Consider the following 19,918-nt stretch of genomic DNA (forward strand, 5'->3'; position numbering starts at 1 on the left):
GACTCCCGGGAGTGAGGCCCATGTGGGCAGGGGCTGAGCTCATTTTCGCAGGCTGTCCTAGGGGTCGGAACACAAAGTCACCTGGGACCAGGAGATGGGGGGAACAATGGTCTGAGGGAGCGTCTAGACCTCCTGGTAACCAGGCCTCCCTCACTGACACAGACCTGCTCCCTGCAGGGAGGGGACTCTCACCCACCATGAACCCCTCCCTGTGTGTCCTCTGGGGACCCTGTCCCTCTGTCCCCATAGGCTCTATCCCTGTCCAGAAACTCCAGGAGAAGGTGGGCTTCTCTTTTGGTGAGGGGAGCTTCCACCTCTTCAATTCCTGCAGGGTAAATGGCCTTCATCTATGGTTGGGCTGGGGTCTGTGTAGGTATGGTGGTTGTAGAATGTTCTAGAACCTTCCCTGCACGTACTCACTTTTTTCTCTCTCTTTGTCTTTTACAGTTGATCGGTCCTGAGCCCAAACCTGGAGACATGATTGAGATGACCAGCGGTTGTTTCAAGCATTGGGCTGTGTGTGTGGGACCTAATTCTGTGGTCCATTTGACTGTCGACGGTAAAGACAGGGTCTCTGTAGAGGATGGGCTGAGGTGACTGTGGGTTTGATTCACACTGTGTGGGTCTCCGCTGCAGGCCTGGAGAGCAGGCACAGCACCGATGCCACATGACCAGGGCTGTCCCTTGTAGGTCCATTGGCTGTTGATCACCTGTAGACGGAAGTTCCTGGACAGGCTATGGACACGTCCCATTCGAAATTAGGGATCACCCTGTCCCTGTTGGGGACATAGTACTTCCCACACCCAATCTCCTCTGTAACTGCTTATCTAGGGGCTGGAAGGACAGAAAGCAGGGCTCTCCCAACACACTACCACGAGGCCACGGAACCTGCATGGCCCTGGTGATGGTGGGTGTCCCTGTGTCCCGTCTCTCCTCTGACCTACACCCTCTGAAGTTCAATGAGAAGCTCCCAGGGGTGGGCTGGCAAGAGAGCAGGTAGGGGTGGCCTTGGCAGGGTGAAGCCAGCCCCCTCTTTTTAGCATCTTGGCTTAGAGTTTTTACCTTGTTAGTGGATCCCCAATCAATATTTCCACATAAGGTTCTTTTGTTTTTGCATACATAGATTTTCATTTCCTGGGAGGGCAGGTAAGAAGCCCCCACGCTACTCCCTTTGGTCTAGAATCTCTCTAGGAGTAGCGCGCCCCCTACAGGAGAGACAAGGAGCACATTGGGCAGGTCAGGATGAGAAGAAGGGAGAGATGTGGGGATGCTTGGGAGCCTGGATGGTGGGGAGAGAGGGGAGTGGGGAGGGGTTAGGAAAATAGTCAGAAGACTATGCAGTAGATGATCTGAAGGGGAAATGTGAGGTCAGAAATATTGAGGCAGCAATGAAGACCAGGCTGTGTTTTTATGCATAAGAATGAATCCTTGGTATAAATTTCAGGGGGCCTTCTGGATCTGTGCCCAGGAGACCTGAGTCCTCCCCACAATTCTCCAGCCCCTCTGCTCCGGGGCACCTCTGGGCCCGAGGCTCTGGCGCTGCTCAGACCCTGCAGTGCTCTGGCCACACCCAGCTTTTGTCCAGACCATGTGGTGCCAATAAGGAACCCGGGTCAGTGCATGCCGAGCCTGCGCCCCAACCAACGGTTCGCTTCCAGAACCCAGAATATTTCTAGGGTGTCCCGGGAGAGGTTACAGCTGCCTCATGAGGGTTGCAGACTCTACTGCTGGCCCCATGCCTTCTTGCCCAAACTCGCTGCCCATGGTCCTCTTGTGCCTGCAACTCCCCTGATGGCCAGGTGAAATCCCAGCAGGAGCCAATTCTCTCCTCTGGGCTCTCCTTGGACCTGACCCTCCTGTAGCCTGAGGGAGTCAGGCCTGACAGTGTGGAATTACCCTTTTGGTGAAACTCAATGGTGAAGGACAGTGGAATCCCCCTCCCACACAGACAGCGCCTAGAGCAGCTGAGCCAGACACTGGCACCAGCCCAGCTGTTCTCCTGTGGTGTCTTTAGAAAGAATCGGGGAACTTGACCCTGGGGAATGTGGACATCTCCTGCCCTGGACCTTCCGCCTGGGCCTGCTGAGACCTCCCAGGGTGGTGCTTGGTTGGTGACTGGACACAAGCTAGTTGGATGGTGGTCTGGGACGAGGAGCCAGTTTCGGCCACGTTGGCTCTGTGCCCGTGTCACCCAGCTTCATGTGACAGTTCCTGCAACATCCAGTCAGGGCATTTGAAGAACTCCCAGCCTCTGCTTCAGAACCAGCAGTGAGTGGAGCCTGGCTCAGGGAGGAGGGCATGGCCATGTGGGAGACCCAGTTTCCTCCCAGCTTCCGTCTGTCCCTTAGAAAAGAAATGAGGGGAAGAGAGTCTGGGGACTCCAAAGCCTTCGCCAGAGATCGAGGTCCAGTGGGTCCCGTTGTGGGTTGGAGTCGGGGATGTCAGTCTTTCTGAGATCATCCCCTCTGTGGGAAATTATGGTATGGCTTGACTTACTCGGGCTGGTTGACTTCCTGGGGCTGTACAGGATTAATCCTGAGTCCTCTCTTGTGATCCCATAGAGTATGAGACTCAGGGTGTGGAATCGAGCATGGCAGCAAATGTCCAGGGCACCCGATTCATGGTGAAAAAAGAACATCTGGCCAAGGTGGCTGCGGGGTTCGAGTACTGGGTCAACAACAAACACGATGGTAAGCGCCGAGTGCGATCTCCTGAGAATATCGTCCAGATGGCCTTGGCGCTGGTGGGGAAGGAGTGGCCCTACAGACTCACCCAGGTGAACAGTGAGCACTTCGCCATAGAGCTGCGCTACGGGGAACCCATCTGTGAGCAGGTGCGTTCTCTGCCCGTGCCCTCGTCCCAAGCAGTGTCCCCACTGACCATGCCTACCTGGACAGACATCTGGCCATGAGCCGGATAGACAGAGCCACTGTCCCCTCCCCAGATGTCACCATCAGGGTGGGAGGTGGAAGAGCACCAGCTCCTGATCTGAGACGGGGTGGAGCTGGATCCACTGATGAGAAGCAGGTTCTCTCTCCCACTACACAGATGGAAAAACATAGGCCCACAGTGTTCAAGGTATCGTCAACACTCTAGCCTTGCCCTATTGGTGGGATATGACTCCAGGGCACCTTCCACACAGACCCTGATGACCCTGGATGGGTAGGTGAGAGGCAGCTCAAAGTGGAGGTAATTTCACTTTGGCTTGAGCCTGACCGTGGTCAGGGAACCGAGAGCCCAGGGAATGGTGGCTGTGAGAATTGGGCAGAGGAGGGGCCAAGCTGTGGGTAAAGGGACAGAGCACATGCCTGGCATGCAGGAGACCCTGGGCTCCACCCGGGCACCTCAGGGGCAGGCAGAGCAATACTAGGTGTGGGCAGGAGAGAAAACAGGACTAGAGGAGTTGGGGGGAGTGTGACCCAGAAGAGGGTGCAGTTTGGGCCACAGGCCCTGCCCACAGCTCGGGCATCTCCTTGCCCATGCACAGGCTTAGTGTCTGCTGGTTAGTATCTCCTTCACTGGGCACTGTTTTCCCCCAGGGTCAGATCAGCAGCCTCCCCGTCTCTTCGGGAAAAGCTGACAGTGTTGAACTAAACCAACTACTCAGTCACTGACAAGGTCCGACTCCCAGTGGCCATCTCCAGGGGAATAGAGGCTGAGGGCGCCCCCTGGAGGTGGATCCTGTCTGCACAGAAGCAGCTCCCCTGGGTCCTCCGTGCTGATGTCCAGTATGCGGATCCTTTGAGATCCCTCAAGAGAGACACTCTAAGTGGGCACAGGGACCCCTGTAAGGAGGTGGAAGACCCTGGAGAAAGGGGATGTGACGGAGGGAACCACACTTCTGGGAATGAGGAGCCCAGGAAGAAACTCAGGCAGTTACTGAGACTGTTCTGGGCAACCGGATGCCCAGGACACGGCACAGCGCTGCCCAGCCCTGTGCTGTCTCAGGCCAATATGACAAACTGTGGTGTGACAGTCTCTTAGAGTTCACCTGAAGGGGTGTTGTGGTCACACATACACACACACACACACACACACACACCTGGAGTGCACCAAAGGTCACCAAAGGCTGAACCTACAGCAGCAAATCTCACCGAGAAAAACAATGGTCTCGGAACAACTCCAAAGACACTTTTTTTTTCCATAATTTTATTTTTTTCTTCTTATATTTATTGATTCACTGTGGGAAAAGTTACTAAGCTTTCAGGTGTAAGTCTCAGTCATACAATGATCAAACACCTTTCCCTTCACCAGTACTCATTTTTCACCACCAAGAACCCCAACCCCTCCCACCCTTCCTGTGAGGCAGATGATTTCCACTTAACTCTTCTCTACATTGATTACATTCATTATTTTGACAAAAGATGTACCATTATTGTTTAGAGTCCCCCCCAACAATCAGAATTGCTGAAAAAGCATTGTGAAATACTTTGTTTTCAATAGCTAGTTATGAGAATCATATAATATTGTGTGGCAGCAATAGCAGCCTCGCGATTTTGGATTTCTGCAAAGAGCCAGATAATTACGAGATTGGTTTCTGTGCGTCTGGTGTTATGGCTGTGCTGGATAGCCACTCATGGGGGCAACTTGTGATCTCAGTAGGGCGTGAAGGATGAGCCAGTACTGCCCCCCTTCCCATGAGACTGCAGTTGCCCCGTCAACGCCAGCTCATACCTGGCTTTCCAATAAGTTCTGAGGCAGCGGCCACCTTGCTGCCGGCCCTTTCCCTCCCAGGGAGCCATGGCACTGTAGTTTAACGCATGGTCCATTCACTTTTCTGCCGCAAGCTGTTGGGCTCTGGATTAAGTCCTTTTGCCTCTGGAGCCATGGCCGTGCTGGAGAACCACTTGTGGGGGGCAACTCCTGACCTGGGTAGGGCATGAAGGATGAGCCGGTACAGCGCCCCCTTCCCATGAGACTGCAGTTGCCCCATCACCGCCAGCTCATACCTGGCTTTCCAATAAGCTATGAAGCAGCGGCCACCTTGTATGCAATCTGGATGCATTTCTGCTAAAAGCCGCTGGGTTTCAAAATTTGTTTTTGAGTCTCTGGGATCATGGCCATTAATTAGCTTGATCAGGTGCCAGAGAGGCCATTTGTAGGCAGCGACTCGGGCGTCTCGTTGGGATGGGGAGGAAAGGGCCAGTTCCACCCCCATCTGGTGAGGCCCCACATGTCTCATCACTGCAGGCCCAAACCTGACTGTCCAGTGGCCTCTGGAGGATGGCGGTTACTGGGCCGCCAAGGGGAACAGGCCTAGGCACGAAAACTATTCCCACCTGGGGTGGCCCAGCACCAGTAACCTACTGCAGGAACAGGGCACATTTCTGCCAAAAGCCTTTGGGTTCTGAGATTCCTTTCTGAGTCTCTGGGATCATGGCCGTTAAGCAGTTCAATCAGGAAGCAGAGAGGCCATACCTCCAATTATATAGCTAAGCCAGAGGTGGTTTGTGGGTGTGTCTCCCACATACCTAACTTTTGGCCGTTTGCTTTCTTGGTAAAGTTTTCCCCAAGTTTTTAGGGTCTGGCCAAAGGCACAGCAGCAATTTTGGGGTATCTGAAAGTCTGACGGTGCCATCAGGCTGCTGATGCACTCGCCTCACAGGTACAGACTGACCTGCTGGAGGCACCATACCCCCAAGACACTTTATTTAAAAAGCAACAAATTCAGGCTAATTTGTACAGGGGCCGAGGTCCTCGCTCCATCTTTTTGCCGCCCCCAAATTGATCTGACCTCTGATCAAAGGCCTTAGTCCACCATTTCTCCCAAGGACTCAATGGATAGCGCAGCCCCTGCTTAGGGCACCCGGCTCAGCTGAGACAGTGGCAGCAGATGTGGCCAGACCCAGGGCATCCCCAGAGACTCCTGGAAAGGGGCCCCCATTCTGCAGGGAACCAGGGCATAGTCTCCCTGCTCCTGCCGCTCCACGGGGGCACAGCCCCTCAAGCTCTCCAGCTCCCGCTGGGCTCCCCCATCTGCCTCTTGCTTGGACACAGATTGCAGCTGCCTCCTGGCTGGCCTCTGTGATTGTGGGGGTCTCGGGGTGCACGGGGGAAAAACTCAGATACAGTCTCGGCGTCGCTCCTGGGAAATGGTCTTGCAAGCTCCTGACCCTGAGTCCCCTCCTCTGTGGGGGCAGCTCTGACTTCCGGGAGTGAGGCCCATGCGGGCAGGGGCTGAGCTCAGTATCCGCAGGCTGGCCTGGGGTTCGGAACACGAGGTCACCCAGGGCACAGCAGATGGGGGTGACAACAGCCTGGGGGAGCGACTAGACCTCCTGGTGCAGAGGCCTTCCTCACTGACACAGACCTGTTCCGTGCAGGGAGGGGGCTCGAGTCCACCGTGCATCCCTCCCTCTCAGCCTCTCTCCTGGCTCCTCTGGGGACCCTGTCACCTCTGTCTCCTCAGGCTCATTCCTAGCCCAGTAACCCCATCAGGGGGAGTTTTCTCTGGTGTGGGAGTCCCCTCCTCTCATTCGTTACAGAGGAGAACAGTGGCAATCAGCAACTGACCTTGTTTCTTGCAGGTTTGGAGGATGGAGAATGTTCTAGTACTGTCCCTGTAAAGGACTCTCCTCTTTTTGTCTCTGTTTTTTGTCTGCAGAATAGAGTCGGTCCTGAGCCCAAACCTGGAGACCTGATTGAAATTTCCAACGGTGGTTTAGAGCACTGGGGCGTGTATATGGGAGATGATTATGTGGTCTCACTGGCTGGCATTGGTAAGGATGGGGTCTCTATAGAGGATGGGCTGAGGTGACTGTGGGTTCGGTTCACACTGTGCTGGTCTCCCTGCAGGCCGGGCCAGCAGGCACAGCACTGAGGCCGCATGACCAGGGCTGCCCCCTGTAGACCCATAAACTGCTGTTCTTCTGTAGTCAGAAGTTCTTGCACTGACTGGAAGGCTGTGGAGACGTTCAGTTAGAGGGTGGGGTTCACTCAGCCCCTGTCTCGGGACACAGCCCTCCCGTGCCCAGTCTCCTCTGTGGATGCTCATCTGCAGGGACAGGGGACAGGAAGTAGGGGCTCCCCCAAAACTCAGCACTTCCACAGGGTCATGGAAGGAGCAATGACCTGCTGACTCTGGGGTTAAGGACTCCCTTGGATTGTGCAGGGTTGACTCTGAGTTCTCTCTTGTGACCACATAGACACTAAGATTCTGTCTATGGAGAAGATCATGGAGATGGCTGCCCTGGACATCAAAACCGTGGTGAAGAAGGTGTGCCTGAGAGTTTCAATGAGAAATTGCTTGTGGTGGATCAATAACAAACACGATGGTCAGCGCCAAGTGCAGTTTCGTGAGGACATCGTCCAAAATGCGTTAAAACTGGTGGGGCAGGAGTTGCCCTACAGCTTCACCAAGGAGAACTGTGAGCGCTTCGTCATGCAGCTGCGCTACGTAGACACCATCTCCGACCAGGTGCGTCCTCAACCATTGCCCCCGTCCCCTGCAGTGTCCCCACTCCCTGTGATGGACCAGACAGACATCCAGGCATGAGCCGGACAGACAGAAGCCACCGTCCCCCTTCTCAAATGTCACCGTCTGGGTGGGAGGTGGAGGGGCAACAGCGTGGGCTCAGCACATGGGGCTGAGCTGGACCCACTACTCAGAAGCAAATTTTCTCACCCACTTCACAGATAGAGAAACTGAGGCCCACAGTGGTCCAGGTATCATCCACAGTCTAGCACTTGCCCTGTGGGTGGGATCTGACTCCAGGGAAGCTACCACAGAGGCCTGATACCATAGAGGGAGTCAGGGAGAGGCAGCCCCACAGTGGAGACCAGTTTCACATTGGCTTGAGCCTGACCCTGGCAGGGAGCCGAGTGCCAGGGAACAGGGGCTGTCAGGTTGGACAAAGGAGAGGCCAGGCTGTGGGTGAAGAGGTAGGGCACATGTCTGGCCTGTGGGATACCCTGGACTGCACCCCAGGCACTTCAGGGGCAGACAGAGCAATACAAGGTGTGAGCAGGAGAGAAAACAGGAGTGGAGGAGTTGGAAGGAGCCTGACCCGGCAGAGGAGGCAGTTTGGGCCACAGGCACTGCCCACAGCTTGGCTATCCCCTTGCCCTGCGCTCAGGCTCAGTGTCTGCCGGTCATGTACAGTCCAATGTGCACTATTGTCCACCAGGGTCAGGTGAGCCTCCCTGTCTCTTCGGGAAACGCTGACATTGTTGACCAAAAGCAACATGTCAGTCACTGACAAATTCTGACTCCCAGTGGCCATCTCCAAAGGGAGAGAGGCTGAGGGCGCCCCCGGGAGGTGTGTCTTGTCTGCGCAGAGGCAGCTCCCCTGGGTCCTGCCTGCTGGTGTCCAGGATGCTTACCCCGACCCCTCACTAGGGACATTCTAAGTGGGCACGGGACCCCTATAAGGAGGAAGAAGGCCCTGGAGAATAGTTATGAGACCAATGGGAACCCACACCTTGGGGAATGAGGAGCCCAGGAAGGAGCCAGGCAGTTTCTGAGACTGTCCTGGGCACCCGAATGCCCAGGGGACAGCACAGTGCTGCCCCAGCCCGTGTGCTGTCTTGGGTTACTCTGAGGAACTGTGCTGCTGACCGTCTCTAGCTCCTCTGAAGGAGTGTTGTGATCACACACACACATACATACATACACACACACACACACACACATCCTTGGAGTGTACCAAAGGTCACAAAGGGCTGTACCCAAAGCAGCGAATCTCACTGAGAGGAACAATGGTCTCACGAACTCTCCAGAGACTCTTTATATTAAGAGCAACAAAAGGGGGTTACTTTGTCCAGGAGCTGAGATGCACCCTCCGTCTTTCTGCCGCCCTGATATTGACTCTGACCCCTGGCCTTAGTCCATCATTTTTCCCAAGACCTCAGTGGGCAGCACAGGCCCTGCTCAGGGCACCCGGCTCAGCTGAGGCAGCGGCAGCAGGTGTGGCCAGACCCAGGGAACCCCCAGAGACTCCTGTCAAGGGGTTCCCATTCTGCAGTGGACCAGAGCACATTCTCCCAGCTCTTGCCACAACACAGGGGCACAGCCCCGCCCCCCCCAAGCTCTCCAGCTCCCCCTGGGATCCCCTGTCTGCCTCTTGCCTGGACCCAGATTGCAGCTGTCCCAGGCTCGCCCCTGTGATTGTGGGGGGAAGGGGGTGGGGGGGTCTCGGGTGTACGGGGGAAAACACTCAGATACAGTCTTGGTGTCTCTCCGAGGGAGAGGCTGACAGGCTCCTGCCTTTCCTGACCCTGGGTCCCCTCCTCTGTGTGGGCAGCTCTGACTCCCGGGAGTAAGGCCATGTGGGCAAGGGCTGAGCTTAGCTTCCTCACGGTGGTCTGGGGGTCAGAACATGAGGTCACCCGGGACCAGCAGATGGGGAGGACGATGGCCTGGGTGAGTATCTAGACCTCCTACCAGATACCAGACCAGACCTCAGTCGCTGACACAGACCTGCTCCGTGCAGGGAGGGGGCACCCGTCCACTGTGCACCCCTCCCTGGGAGCCCCTCTCATGGCTCCTCTGGGGACCCTGTCCCCCTCTCCCCAGCCCCGAAACCTCAGGACAGGGGATCTCTTCTCTCCTGGTGATGGAGTCCCCTCCACCCATTTGCTGCAGAGAACAGCAGGATTCAGCAACTGACCTTGCTCCTAGCAGGTCTGGAAGATATAGAATGTTCTAGAACCGTCCCTGTAAAGGACTCTCCTCTTTTTGTCTCTGTTTTTTGTCTGCAGAATAGAGTCGGTCCTGAGCCCAAACCTGGAGACCTGATTGAGATTTCCAACGGTGGTTTAGAGCACTGGGGCGTGTATATGGGAGATGATTATGTGGTCTCACTGGCTGGCATTGGTAAGGATGGGGTCTCTATAGAGGATGGGCTGAGGTGACTGTGGGTTCGGTTCACACTGTGCTGGTCTCCCTGCAGGCCGGGCCAGCAGGCACAGCACTGAGGCCGCATGACCAGGGCTGTCCACTGTAGGACCAACAACAGCTGATCTTCTGTAGCCAGAAGTTCCTAGACAGGCTGTGGACACGTCCATTTAGAGAGTGGGGAGTCAGTCATCACATGTTCTGGGGACACTGCCCTTCCCAAACCCACTGTCCTCTGTAGCTGCTGATCTGCAGGGACAGGGGACAGGAAGCAGGGGCTCCCTAACACTCAGCACTGCCACAGGGTCACAGAAGGCGCAATGCCCTGCTGACTCTGGGTGTCCCTGCATCTCTCTCTCCACTTAACTGGACACTCTGAAACTCAAGGAGAAGTGCCTAGGGGTGGGCTGGCAGTTGGATGATGGCCTGAGCCAGTTGCCAGTTTCGGCCAGCTTGGCTCTGTGCCGTGTCTCCCACCTTCATGAGACAATTCCAGCAACATCCACGTTGGGGCATTTAAAGGACTCCCAGGCTCTGCTTCAGAACCAGGAATGGGTGGGGAGGGGCTGGGTCAGGGAGGAGGGCATGTTCGTGTGGGAGACCAGGGTTCCGCACAGCTTCTCTCTGTCGCTTAGAAAAGAAATGAGGGGATGAGTCTCTGGGGACTCCAAAAGCTTTGACAGAGGTAGACCCAGTGGGCCCCGGTGTGAGTGGAGCAGACAGGTGTCAGCCCTTCTGGGGTCATCCCCTCTATGGGTCAGGGGTCCCGGGATGACTTCTTGGGCTGGTGGACTCCCTGTGATTGTGCAGGGTTAACCCCAAGTCCCCTCTTGTGATCCCACAGATACTAAGATTCCGACTGTGAAATCGACTTTGGCGGCGTCTGTCCAAGACACCCAATCCGTGGTGAAGAAGCAGCTGCTGTCGGAGGTGGTCATGGGGTGCATGTACCGGGTCAATAACAAACACGATGGTAAGCGCCGAGTGAGATCTCCTCAGAACATCGTCCAAATAGCCTCTGACCTGGTGGGGCAGGAGTGGCCCTACAGTTTCAGCGAGAAGAACTGTGAGCACTTTGCCACGGAGTTGCGCTACGGAGAACCCATCTCCGAAGAGGTGTGTTCTCAACCATTGCCCCCGTCCACAGCATTTTCCACACTGATTGTTCTGGACTAACACTTCTCAGCATGAGCCTGACAGACACAGGACACTGTACCCCTTCCCAAATGTCACCATCTGGGTGGGAGGTGGAGGGGCACCAGCATGGACTCAGCACGTGGGGCTGAGCTGGACCCACTACTCAAAAGTAAATTTTCTCACCCACTTCACAGATAGAGAAACCAAGGCCCGCAGTTGTCCAGGTATCATCCACACTCTGGCACTTGCCCTGTAGTTGGGATCTGACTCCAGAGCAGCTTCCACAAAGGCCTTGATGTCTGTAGAGGGGTCAGGGAGAGGCAGCCCTGCAGTGGAGGTCAGTTTCACATTGGCTTGAGCCACACCTTTGGAAATAAGAAGCCCAGCAAGGAGCCAGCAGTTACTGAGACTGTTCTGGTCACCCGGCCGCCCAGGGGAAGGTGCACTATTGCCCCCAGTGCATGTACTGTCTCGGGACACTCTGAAGACCTGTGGCGCTGATCGTCTCTCTAAGCCCCTCTGAAGGGACTTTGATCACCTCTCTAAGGTGACGGGAGCCCCGTTCTTCTTACTTCCTGCAGATGGGCACACAAGGCTTCTCACCTGGGCCTATCTCCTTATATTTGTGGTGGATGGAGAATGCTCTAGAATGTTCCCTGTCAAAGACCCACCTCCCTCTGTCCCTTTTTCTTTTGCAGAGGATATTTTGTCGTAAGCCCATATTTGGAGACCTGATTGAGTTTTTCCGTGGTGGGAAATTCAACAATCACTCGCTGGAATATGACCACTGGGCCGTGTATGTGGGAGACAGTTACGTGGTCCATCTGACTAACCTAGGTAAGCACGGGGCCTCTCTTGAGGATGTGCTGACATGACTGTTGGTATGGGTGACACACTGTGCGGGTCCCCCTGTAGACCTGGCCATGGGAATAGCACTGAGGCCACAATGACAAGTGCTATTCCCTGATAGCCATCACCTGCTAATCTTCAGTAGCGAGAAATTCCAGAGGGGAGGTCTGAAGGAGAAAACTGAGGGTCAGAAAAATTGAGGCAGGTTGCAGTTTGGGTGTTTTTCCACACATACCCACAAATGAATCTGGGTGTAAACTTTAGGGAGTCTTCCGGAATAATCCTCAGGAAGCGTTGAGGTCCCACCATCAGTTCATGTCCTCCCTGTCCTGGGTTCCTCCCAGGATAGAGTCTGTGGTGCTCCTCAGGCCTTGCAGTGCTGGTGGTGCCTGTCCACACCCTGTATTGCTCGAAGACCAAGTGGCACCTGGATGGAATCCAGCCAGAGCATGCTAAGCAGCGCCCCTCCAAGGTCTCATCTCCAGAACCCAGAATATTACTAGGGTGTCCCACCACAGACCAGGCTGTCTCATGAGGGACACGAAGTCTACTGCTGAGCCCCAGTGTCTCCCTGCCCAACTCAGTGCCCAGGTTCCTCTCCTGCCTGCAGCCTCCCCTTCTGGCTGGGAGAGATGCTGGAGGGCCCGATGCTACCCTCGGAGTCTCCTGCAACCCTACCTGCTCCTGCAGCTGGAAAAGCCGAAGCAGACACGGTGTTAAATTGCCCTTTGGTGATGATCAATGGTGAAGAACAGCCGAAACCACCCTCCCACACAGACACCCACTAGAGCAGCTGAACCAGACTTTGGGCTACTGGGGAGGCTTTAGATGAGAATCAGGAATTTGATAATACAGAGTTTGGACGGGCTGGTGCGATAGCACAATGGATAGGTAGTTTGCCTTGCACGTGGCCAGCCCGCCGACCCCAGTTAGATTCCTCCACCCCGCTCAGAGAGCTTGGCAAGCTACCGAGAGTATCTCTCCCACGTGGCAGAAGCCTGGCAAGCTACCTGTGATATATTTGATATGCCAAACACAGTAACGACAAGTCTCACAATGTTACTGGGCACGCTCTAGCAAATATATGAACAACGGGAGGACAGTACTTCAGTGCTACATTGCAGTTTGGACATCATCTGCCCTGGATTTTCCACCTTAGCCTGCTGAGGTCTCCCAGCTGGGGCTCAGGGCATTGCACGGGTGGTGACTGACCACAAGTAAGTGGGTGGTGCGCTGGGACCAGTAGCCAGCATCGGCCACCTGTGCTCATGTCACCCACCTTCCTGTGACAATTTCAGCAACATCTGTCTTGGGGCATTGTAAGAATTTCCGGGCTATCCTTCAGAACCTGCAGTGAATTGAGGCTTGGATCAGGGAGGAGGGCATGGCCAAGTGGGAGACCCAGGTTCCACCCAGCTCCGTCTGCCCCTTAGAAAAGATATAAGGGGAAGAGAGTCCGGGGACTCTGAAGCCTTCGCCAGAGGCCCAGGTTCGGGGGACCCTATCTTGGGTAAGAGTCAGAAGGGGTAGACCTTCTGGGCTCATCCCTTCTGTGGGGACAGGGGCCATGGGGTGACCTAGTTGTGGGAGGGTGGACTCCGTGGGTTTGTGCAGGGTGACCACTGAGTCCTCTCCTGTGACCCACAGACTTTAGGAAATCAGGACCGAAGATTGTCATGTCTCTGTCAGACATGCTACCCAAAGCTGTGGTGAAGAAGGAGCTGCTGTCAGAGGTGGCAGCCGGCTGTGAGTTCCGGGTCAATAACAAGCATGACTGGATGCTCACAGCAAGGCCTCCTGCGGTGATTGCCCAAATGGCCTTGGCACTGGTGGGGAAGGAGAGGCCCTACAGCCACTTCGATCTGAATTGTGAAAAATTTGCCATGGAGCTCCGCTATGAAGTTTCCTCTCATGCTCAGGTGTGTCCCTTTTCCCAACCATGTCCCCATCCTAAGCCTTGTCCCATCTGATTTTACTGGCCAGGGGGTGATTGGGCATTACTGGACAGAGAGCCTCTGTGCACCCTCCAAAGTCACAGTTGGGGTGGGAGATGACGCGACACCAGCTCAGCTTCTTAAGATGAAGATGAAGCTGAGCTCTACTTATCTCTGGTGAGAAGCAGGTTCTATCACCCATTTCACGGATCGAGAAACTGAGGCTCACCGTGCTCAGCATCTGTTCACTCAGGCTAGAGGCTGCATGATAGATGGTATGTGATGCTATGCACCAGCCACAAAGGCCTGGACTTAACTGGAGGCGTCAGGGAGAGGCTACCCCACAGTGGAGGTGGAGCCTATTCTTAGGGGAGTCTGACACTTGACAGAGATCCTTGAACGCAGAGGATGGGGGCTGTGAGGATTGGGCAGAGGAGGGGCTGGGGGGTGGGTGAAGAGGCAGAGCACATGCCTGACATACGGGAGATCCTGGGCTGTACCTGGGCACCTCAGGGGCACCAGAGCAATACTGAGTGTGGACAGGAGAGAAAACAGGAGTAGAGGAGTTGGAGGGGAGCGGTTTGGGTCCTGAGCATAGAGGCAGCTCCCCTTAGTCCTCCCTGCTGTTGTCCAACTACTGACCCCTAAGATCCCACACTGTGGACACCACAAAAGGGCATAGGGCTCCTTGTAAAGAGGAGGGGGACAAGGAAAAGGGGGGTTGTTTGTGCAGTGATGAGAAATTTTGGAAATGTGGAGCCCAGGATGGGGCTCAGCCAGTGACTGAGGATGTTTGGGTACCTGGATGTCCAGGGCATAGCACGGTGATGGCCCAACCTGTGTGATTTCTCACGTCACTCTGATGAATTGTGGTGCTGAAACTCCTGTGAGCTAGTCTGGTGGAGCTTCTTGTGAGCACACTCACTCACACATATACACACAGACACACACACACACACACACACACATACAAAACGAGCACTGGGGCATAGGCCCCCTTTATTTGTGGTGCTGGAGCACATCAGGCCTCACCCTTGAGGCAACTGCCTTCACCCCTGAAACTTTTCCTTTTACAGCTGGAGTGGGGTTGGATTCTTCTCTCTCCTGAGTTAAATGCCCAGTGCAACCGACATCTGCTCTGTGTTTGCCTTACAATATTCTCTTTGGTCTGTGTTTGCAGTGTTTATTCCCTCTCGTTGAAGGCCGTTGTGGCCGTCTAACTGAGCATCTCAGAATCATCACGGAGTGGCTTTGGGTGAGTCTGTTAGACAGTGACTTCAGTTTTCCCCTGGTGAAATTGGTGAAGTAGGACACAGGAGATATATGAAGAAGATTGCTGGGCGGTCAGGCAACCTCAGGGTGACAGCTTCTCTGCTGAGCGTGCCCACACAGGGAACATCCTCTGTCCCTCCTGCACCAGGAAGGGTCCCCACTCCCGCCAGGATTCACTTCCTACTCCAGAATCCCCTTCCGGTGACACCCAGGGGATAATTACTGTGAAAGCTTCGCCTTTGGAGGAAAAAGCTGTATCGTGCCTCGTTAAGCAGATGAGCCTGAGCACTGGTGGGGGGTTGCACGGGGCTGAGCATCAGGATAGGATTGTTTTTCATACCTCATCATCCCTCTCTCTTCCCAGCTCCTGATGGCCAGCCCAGACCTAGACTTCCTGGCACTTCCCCTTCCCCACAGCGCCCCCTGTCAGTTTGCTCTGCCTGTGCCAGCCCCAGGCCCGCATGTCCCTCCTTAGTGTCCACAGCGGACACCCACAACTCTTCTCCCTCTCCTGCTCCCCGCTGGGCAGCGTCTCCTTCTCCCGAGTGTCCGGCCCCCTTGGGAGCCCCTCCAGGTCTCCCTGCTCCCCTGGGGTTCTGCTACAGAGGACACGGGTCAGCTGGTCCCTCCTGGGTGACCTCTGTGGGAATGTGTGTGATGTCAGAGCCCCAGATTATGACCCTCTTCATCCTGCTGCAGGAGGAGGATCCCCTTGAGGAGCTGGTTGATAGTCTTGGTATGGGAATCAGTGATGTTTGAGGGACTACGATGCGGGAAATGGAAAGAGGTAAGAACTTCGAACCCAACCGTCTGGCCTTGCCAAGGAGGTTGGGTCTGGCCTCTCGGTCACCCTGTTGGACCCTTTAGGGCTCATTTAAGGTTGTGCAGGTGGGGGCCCTGCAGCCCATCTGGACCCCAGTGTGTGATCCCTAATGTTTCTAGGGCTCCCTCCCAGGCCACAGGGATGGGGGTGCCTCCGGGAGGAAGGGTTCCAGCTGGGCCAGGAGAGCGACCCTGGTGGGACTCGGATCCTTGTGACAAGGCGACCGCTCTCTCTCCTCAGGGGACTCTGAACTGACTAGGCCCAGGCCACTGTTGGGTAGCAGAAATGTCCCCACTGGCCCAATGCTACCCCCGCTGCCCCTCCCTGCTGGCAGACAGAGCTTTAATGAAGGGGTCGACTCCGGGGTCTGCGTCTTTGTCAGTGTTTCTCTTGCAGGATGTGGTTCCTTTCACAGACGCACCAGGACGGGCCCATTCCGATGGGCAGGAACAGGACGCAGGGCCCGTGGCCAGCGTTGTGTGTCCGAGCGGCTGTGACCCGGTGCGGCTTCTGGTGCCCCTTGCTCCTGCTCCCCCTGCAGGATGCGCCCGTTTTCTCAGTTCTCCCATCTCTCAGCTCTCCTCTGTAGCTCCCCCTGCTCCCGCCCAGGGCTTCTGCTTCTCCCCAAGGCGTCCTGCACAGGCCTCCTGGGGTCTCTGTCCCACGGCCCCCTCCCTCAACCCCCACTCTCCCGCAGGATGCCACCTGGTCCCTGGAGAACGTGATTGGCTGAACGTCATCACACTGAGCCCACTGATTGGCTACTCGTGGGTCAGGTGACCCTCTGCTGGGCTCTGAGGACAGAGCACAGGCCTGGGCTTCACCCCAACTGTCAGTGATGTTACCTTGAGGGGTGTGTGTGCTGCGAGCCCTGTGGGGGGCCCTGGCACGGGGCAGTCAGCTAGAGGCAAAGGCAGCCGTAGACTGAGCCCTTGGAGAGTAGCCGGAGTCGGGACTGTACCTCAGAGACATTCAGCGTTGCAGTTATTGATGGTGCATGTGTCTCTGCTCAGATGCAATCTATGAAATTACATCTTTATGATATTCTTATTATTTTATTATATTGGGCTGGAGGGATAGCTCAGTGGTAGGGCTTTTGCCTTGTGTACAGCTGGCCTGGCCGAGCCAGGTTCGATTCCTCCTCCCCTCTCAGAGAGCCTGGCAAGCTACCAAGTGTATCTCTCCCACGCGGTAAAGCCTGGCGAGCTCCGCATGACGTATTCAATATGCCAAACACAGTAAGAACAAGTCTCACGATGGAGATGTTACGGGTCCCGCTCGAGCAAACCGATGAATAATGGGAGGACTGTGACCGTGATATAATATATTATTATAATAGATAATTATATTAGCACAGTGGGTAGGGTGTTTGCTTTGCATGCGGCCAACCGCGCTGAACAGGTTCGATTCTTTCGACCCTCCTGGAGAGCCTGGCAAGCTTCCAAGAGTATCTCACAGGCTCCGCAAAGCCTGGCAGGCTACCGTGACCTATTGGATATGCCAAAGACAGTCACAACAAGCCTCACAATGGAGATGTGAAGGGGCCCTCTCGAGCAAATTGATGAACAATGGGAGGAGAGTCCTACAGTGCTAGTATATATAAAATATACGTTATGTATTATATAGGACTGGAATGATAGCACAGCAGTAGGGCCTTGCAAGCCGCCAGCCGTGCCAAACAGGGTTCAATTCCTCCACCCCTCTCAGAGAACCCGGCAAGCTACTGAGGGTATCTCTCCCACACGGTAAAGCCTGGCAAGCTACCTGCGATGTATTGATATGCCAGACACGGTAACAAGAAGTCTCACAATGGAGACCTTACTGGGCCCGCTTGACCTAATTGATGAACAACAGGAAGAGAGTGACAGTGAGAGTGACATCTTTTCTAAAAGCTACCGAGTACTCCATTGTCTAGATGTACCAAAGTTTTTGTAACCAGTCATTTGTTTTCGGGCCCTCGGGTTTTTTCCAGATTTTGGCTATTGTGAATAGTGCAGCAATGAACGTAGAAGTACAGATGTCATTTCAACTGTACTTTTTTGCCTCTCGGGATATATTCCCAGGAGTGATAATGCTGGGTCAAATGGGAGCTCAATTTCTAATTTTTGGAAAATCGTCCACACTCTTTTGCAAAAGGGCTGAACCAGTCGGCATTCCCACCAGCAGTGAAGGAGGGTCCCTTTCTCAACACATCCGCACCAACACTGGTTGCATTTGTTCTTTTGGATGTGGGTCAGTCTCCGTGGTGTGACATGATATCTCATTGTTGTTCGATCTGCATCTCCCTGATGATTAGTGATGTGGAGCATTTTCTCGTGTCCCTTTTAGCCATTCGGATTTCTTCTTTGAGAAAGTTTCTATTCATTTCATCGTCCCATTTTTGGATGGAGTTGAATGTTTTCTTCTTGTGGAGTTCGACCAGTAATTTGGATATCCTTGATATCAACCCCTTGTCAGATGGGTATTGGGTGAATATCCTTTCCCATTCTGTAGATTATCTTTCTGTTTTGGTCACTATTTCTTTTGAGGTGGAGAAGCTTCTTAGTTCAAGATAGTTCCATTTGTCTATCTCTGTTTTCACTTGTTCAGTGGCATGTCATCTTTGTAGATACCGTTAGCTTCCATGTAGTGGAGGATTTTGTCTACCTTGTCTTCAATGTACCTTATGGATTGCAGTCTGATATTGAGGTCTTTAGTCCATTTTGATCTTACTTTTGTACATGGTGTTCGGTAAAGAACTGAAACCATTTTTTTTTTTGCATGGAGCTGTACAGTTTTTCCAGGAAACCTTGTTAAAGAGGCTTTCCTTGCTCCACTTCACATTTCTTGCTCCCTTGTCAAAGATTAGATGATCATATGTTTGGTGGGAGATGTCAGTATATTCAACGCTGTTCCATTTGTCTGCAGCTCTGCCTTGGTGCCAGTACAATGCTGTTTTAATTATTACTGGTTTTTAGTAGAGTTTGAAGTTAGGGAGGTTGATTCCTCCCATTTGAAGAAGACCATTTTTTTTGAGACACTGTGAGTGGGCCCTTACAAAACTGTTTATGAGTGGATTTGAGCCCAACACCCATCCCTTCACCAGTGTACGTTTCCTAGCACCAGTGTCCTCAGGTTCCTGATTCCCTTCCATCAGCCCACCCCAGCCCTTGCCTTCCTCTATGGCATTGTTTTTCTTGTTTTTCTTCTCTCTCTCTCTCTCTCTCTCTCTCTCTCTCTCTCTCTCTCTCTCTTTCTCTCTCTCTCTCTCTCTCTCCCTCTCCTCTCTTTCTCCTTATGGGCATTGTGGTTTGCAATATTGATACTGAAAGTTTACCAAGAATATCGCTTTGCCTATTTTTAACCCTCAGATCCTGTCCAGAGTGATCATTCCCAGCTATTATTGTCATACTGGTGGAAGAAGGCCATTTCCTACTGAGGAGTGACAGCAGTAAGTTCTGGTGGATTGTATCTGCCTTGTGTAAACTCCACAGCAACGTGGGCAGAACCCGGCCGAGCAGGTGCATTCAGAATACTGCCTCCCTGGTGAGTGACCAAGTTTAATGCAGTGACAATCCAGAGAACCAGCCAGCCCCTCGGTCCAAGTGGAGCCCACAGTGGTATCGGAGAGATGCCCCACACGAGGGAAGTCCAAGAGGAGATCACAGAGCAAACTCACTTAAGAGCACCAAAAGAAAGGGTGTTGGGATGATCTGCCCAGGATGGGAGATTCCTGCTGAAAGTAGTCTATGGACCAAACATGATTGCCACCCAATGTCTCTTCTGCAGACCACAGCAACCAAAAGAAGAGATAGAAGAAAAGGGAGTGCCCTGACACAGAGGCATGGTGGGATGGGGGATGGGGGGTGGGTGGGAGGGATACTGGGATTGGTGGGGGTGGAGAATGGGCACTGGTGGTGGCATGGGTACTCGATCATTGTATAACTGAAACCTTAGCATAACATGTTTCACTAATAAAAAAAATCTTTATTTCTAAAAAGTTTTGCCTTACAAGTATTAAGAGTTTAAAAACAAATCACTATAAAATAATACTCACTTACATATTTATACAAAGCCACAAAGATTTCA

The 19,918-nt window shown here is 53.9% G+C and overlaps 1 protein-coding gene across 1 annotated transcript; it reads left to right on the top strand.

Moving 5' to 3' along the window:
* Positions 1–467: 467 nt before the first annotated feature.
* Positions 468–19,663, top strand: LOC130039996 (uncharacterized). Its single transcript, XM_056132006.1, has 11 exons — positions 468–559; positions 2,562–2,833; positions 6,605–6,719; positions 7,146–7,417; positions 9,700–9,814; positions 10,680–10,951; positions 11,671–11,809; positions 13,469–13,740; positions 14,936–15,010; positions 15,727–15,814; positions 19,201–19,663. The coding sequence occupies exons 1-10, from the start codon at positions 478–480 to the stop codon at positions 15,784–15,786; spliced, it is 1,674 nt and encodes a 557-aa protein (XP_055987981.1). The 5' UTR covers positions 468–477; the 3' UTR covers positions 15,787–15,814; positions 19,201–19,663.
* Positions 19,664–19,918: the final 255 nt, after the last annotated feature.

The sequence above is a fragment of the Sorex fumeus genome, unplaced genomic scaffold, assembly GCF_029834395.1.
Source record: "Sorex fumeus unplaced genomic scaffold, SorFum_2.1 ptg000093l, whole genome shotgun sequence".
Lineage (NCBI taxonomy): Eukaryota > Metazoa > Chordata > Mammalia > Eulipotyphla > Soricidae > Sorex > Sorex fumeus.

Bases quoted from the DNA above. Each gene is read 5' to 3' on its own strand.
- LOC130039996 (XM_056132006.1), top strand. From the start codon at position 478: ATGATTGAGATGACCAGCGGTTGTTTCAAGCATTGGGCTGTGTGTGTG. The intron at 9,815-10,679 runs GTAAGGATGGGG...GTGATCCCACAG, and splicing joins GGTCTCACTGGCTGGCATTG to ATACTAAGATTCCGACTGTG. The intron at 11,810-13,468 runs GTAAGCACGGGG...TGTGACCCACAG, and splicing joins GGTCCATCTGACTAACCTAG to ACTTTAGGAAATCAGGACCG.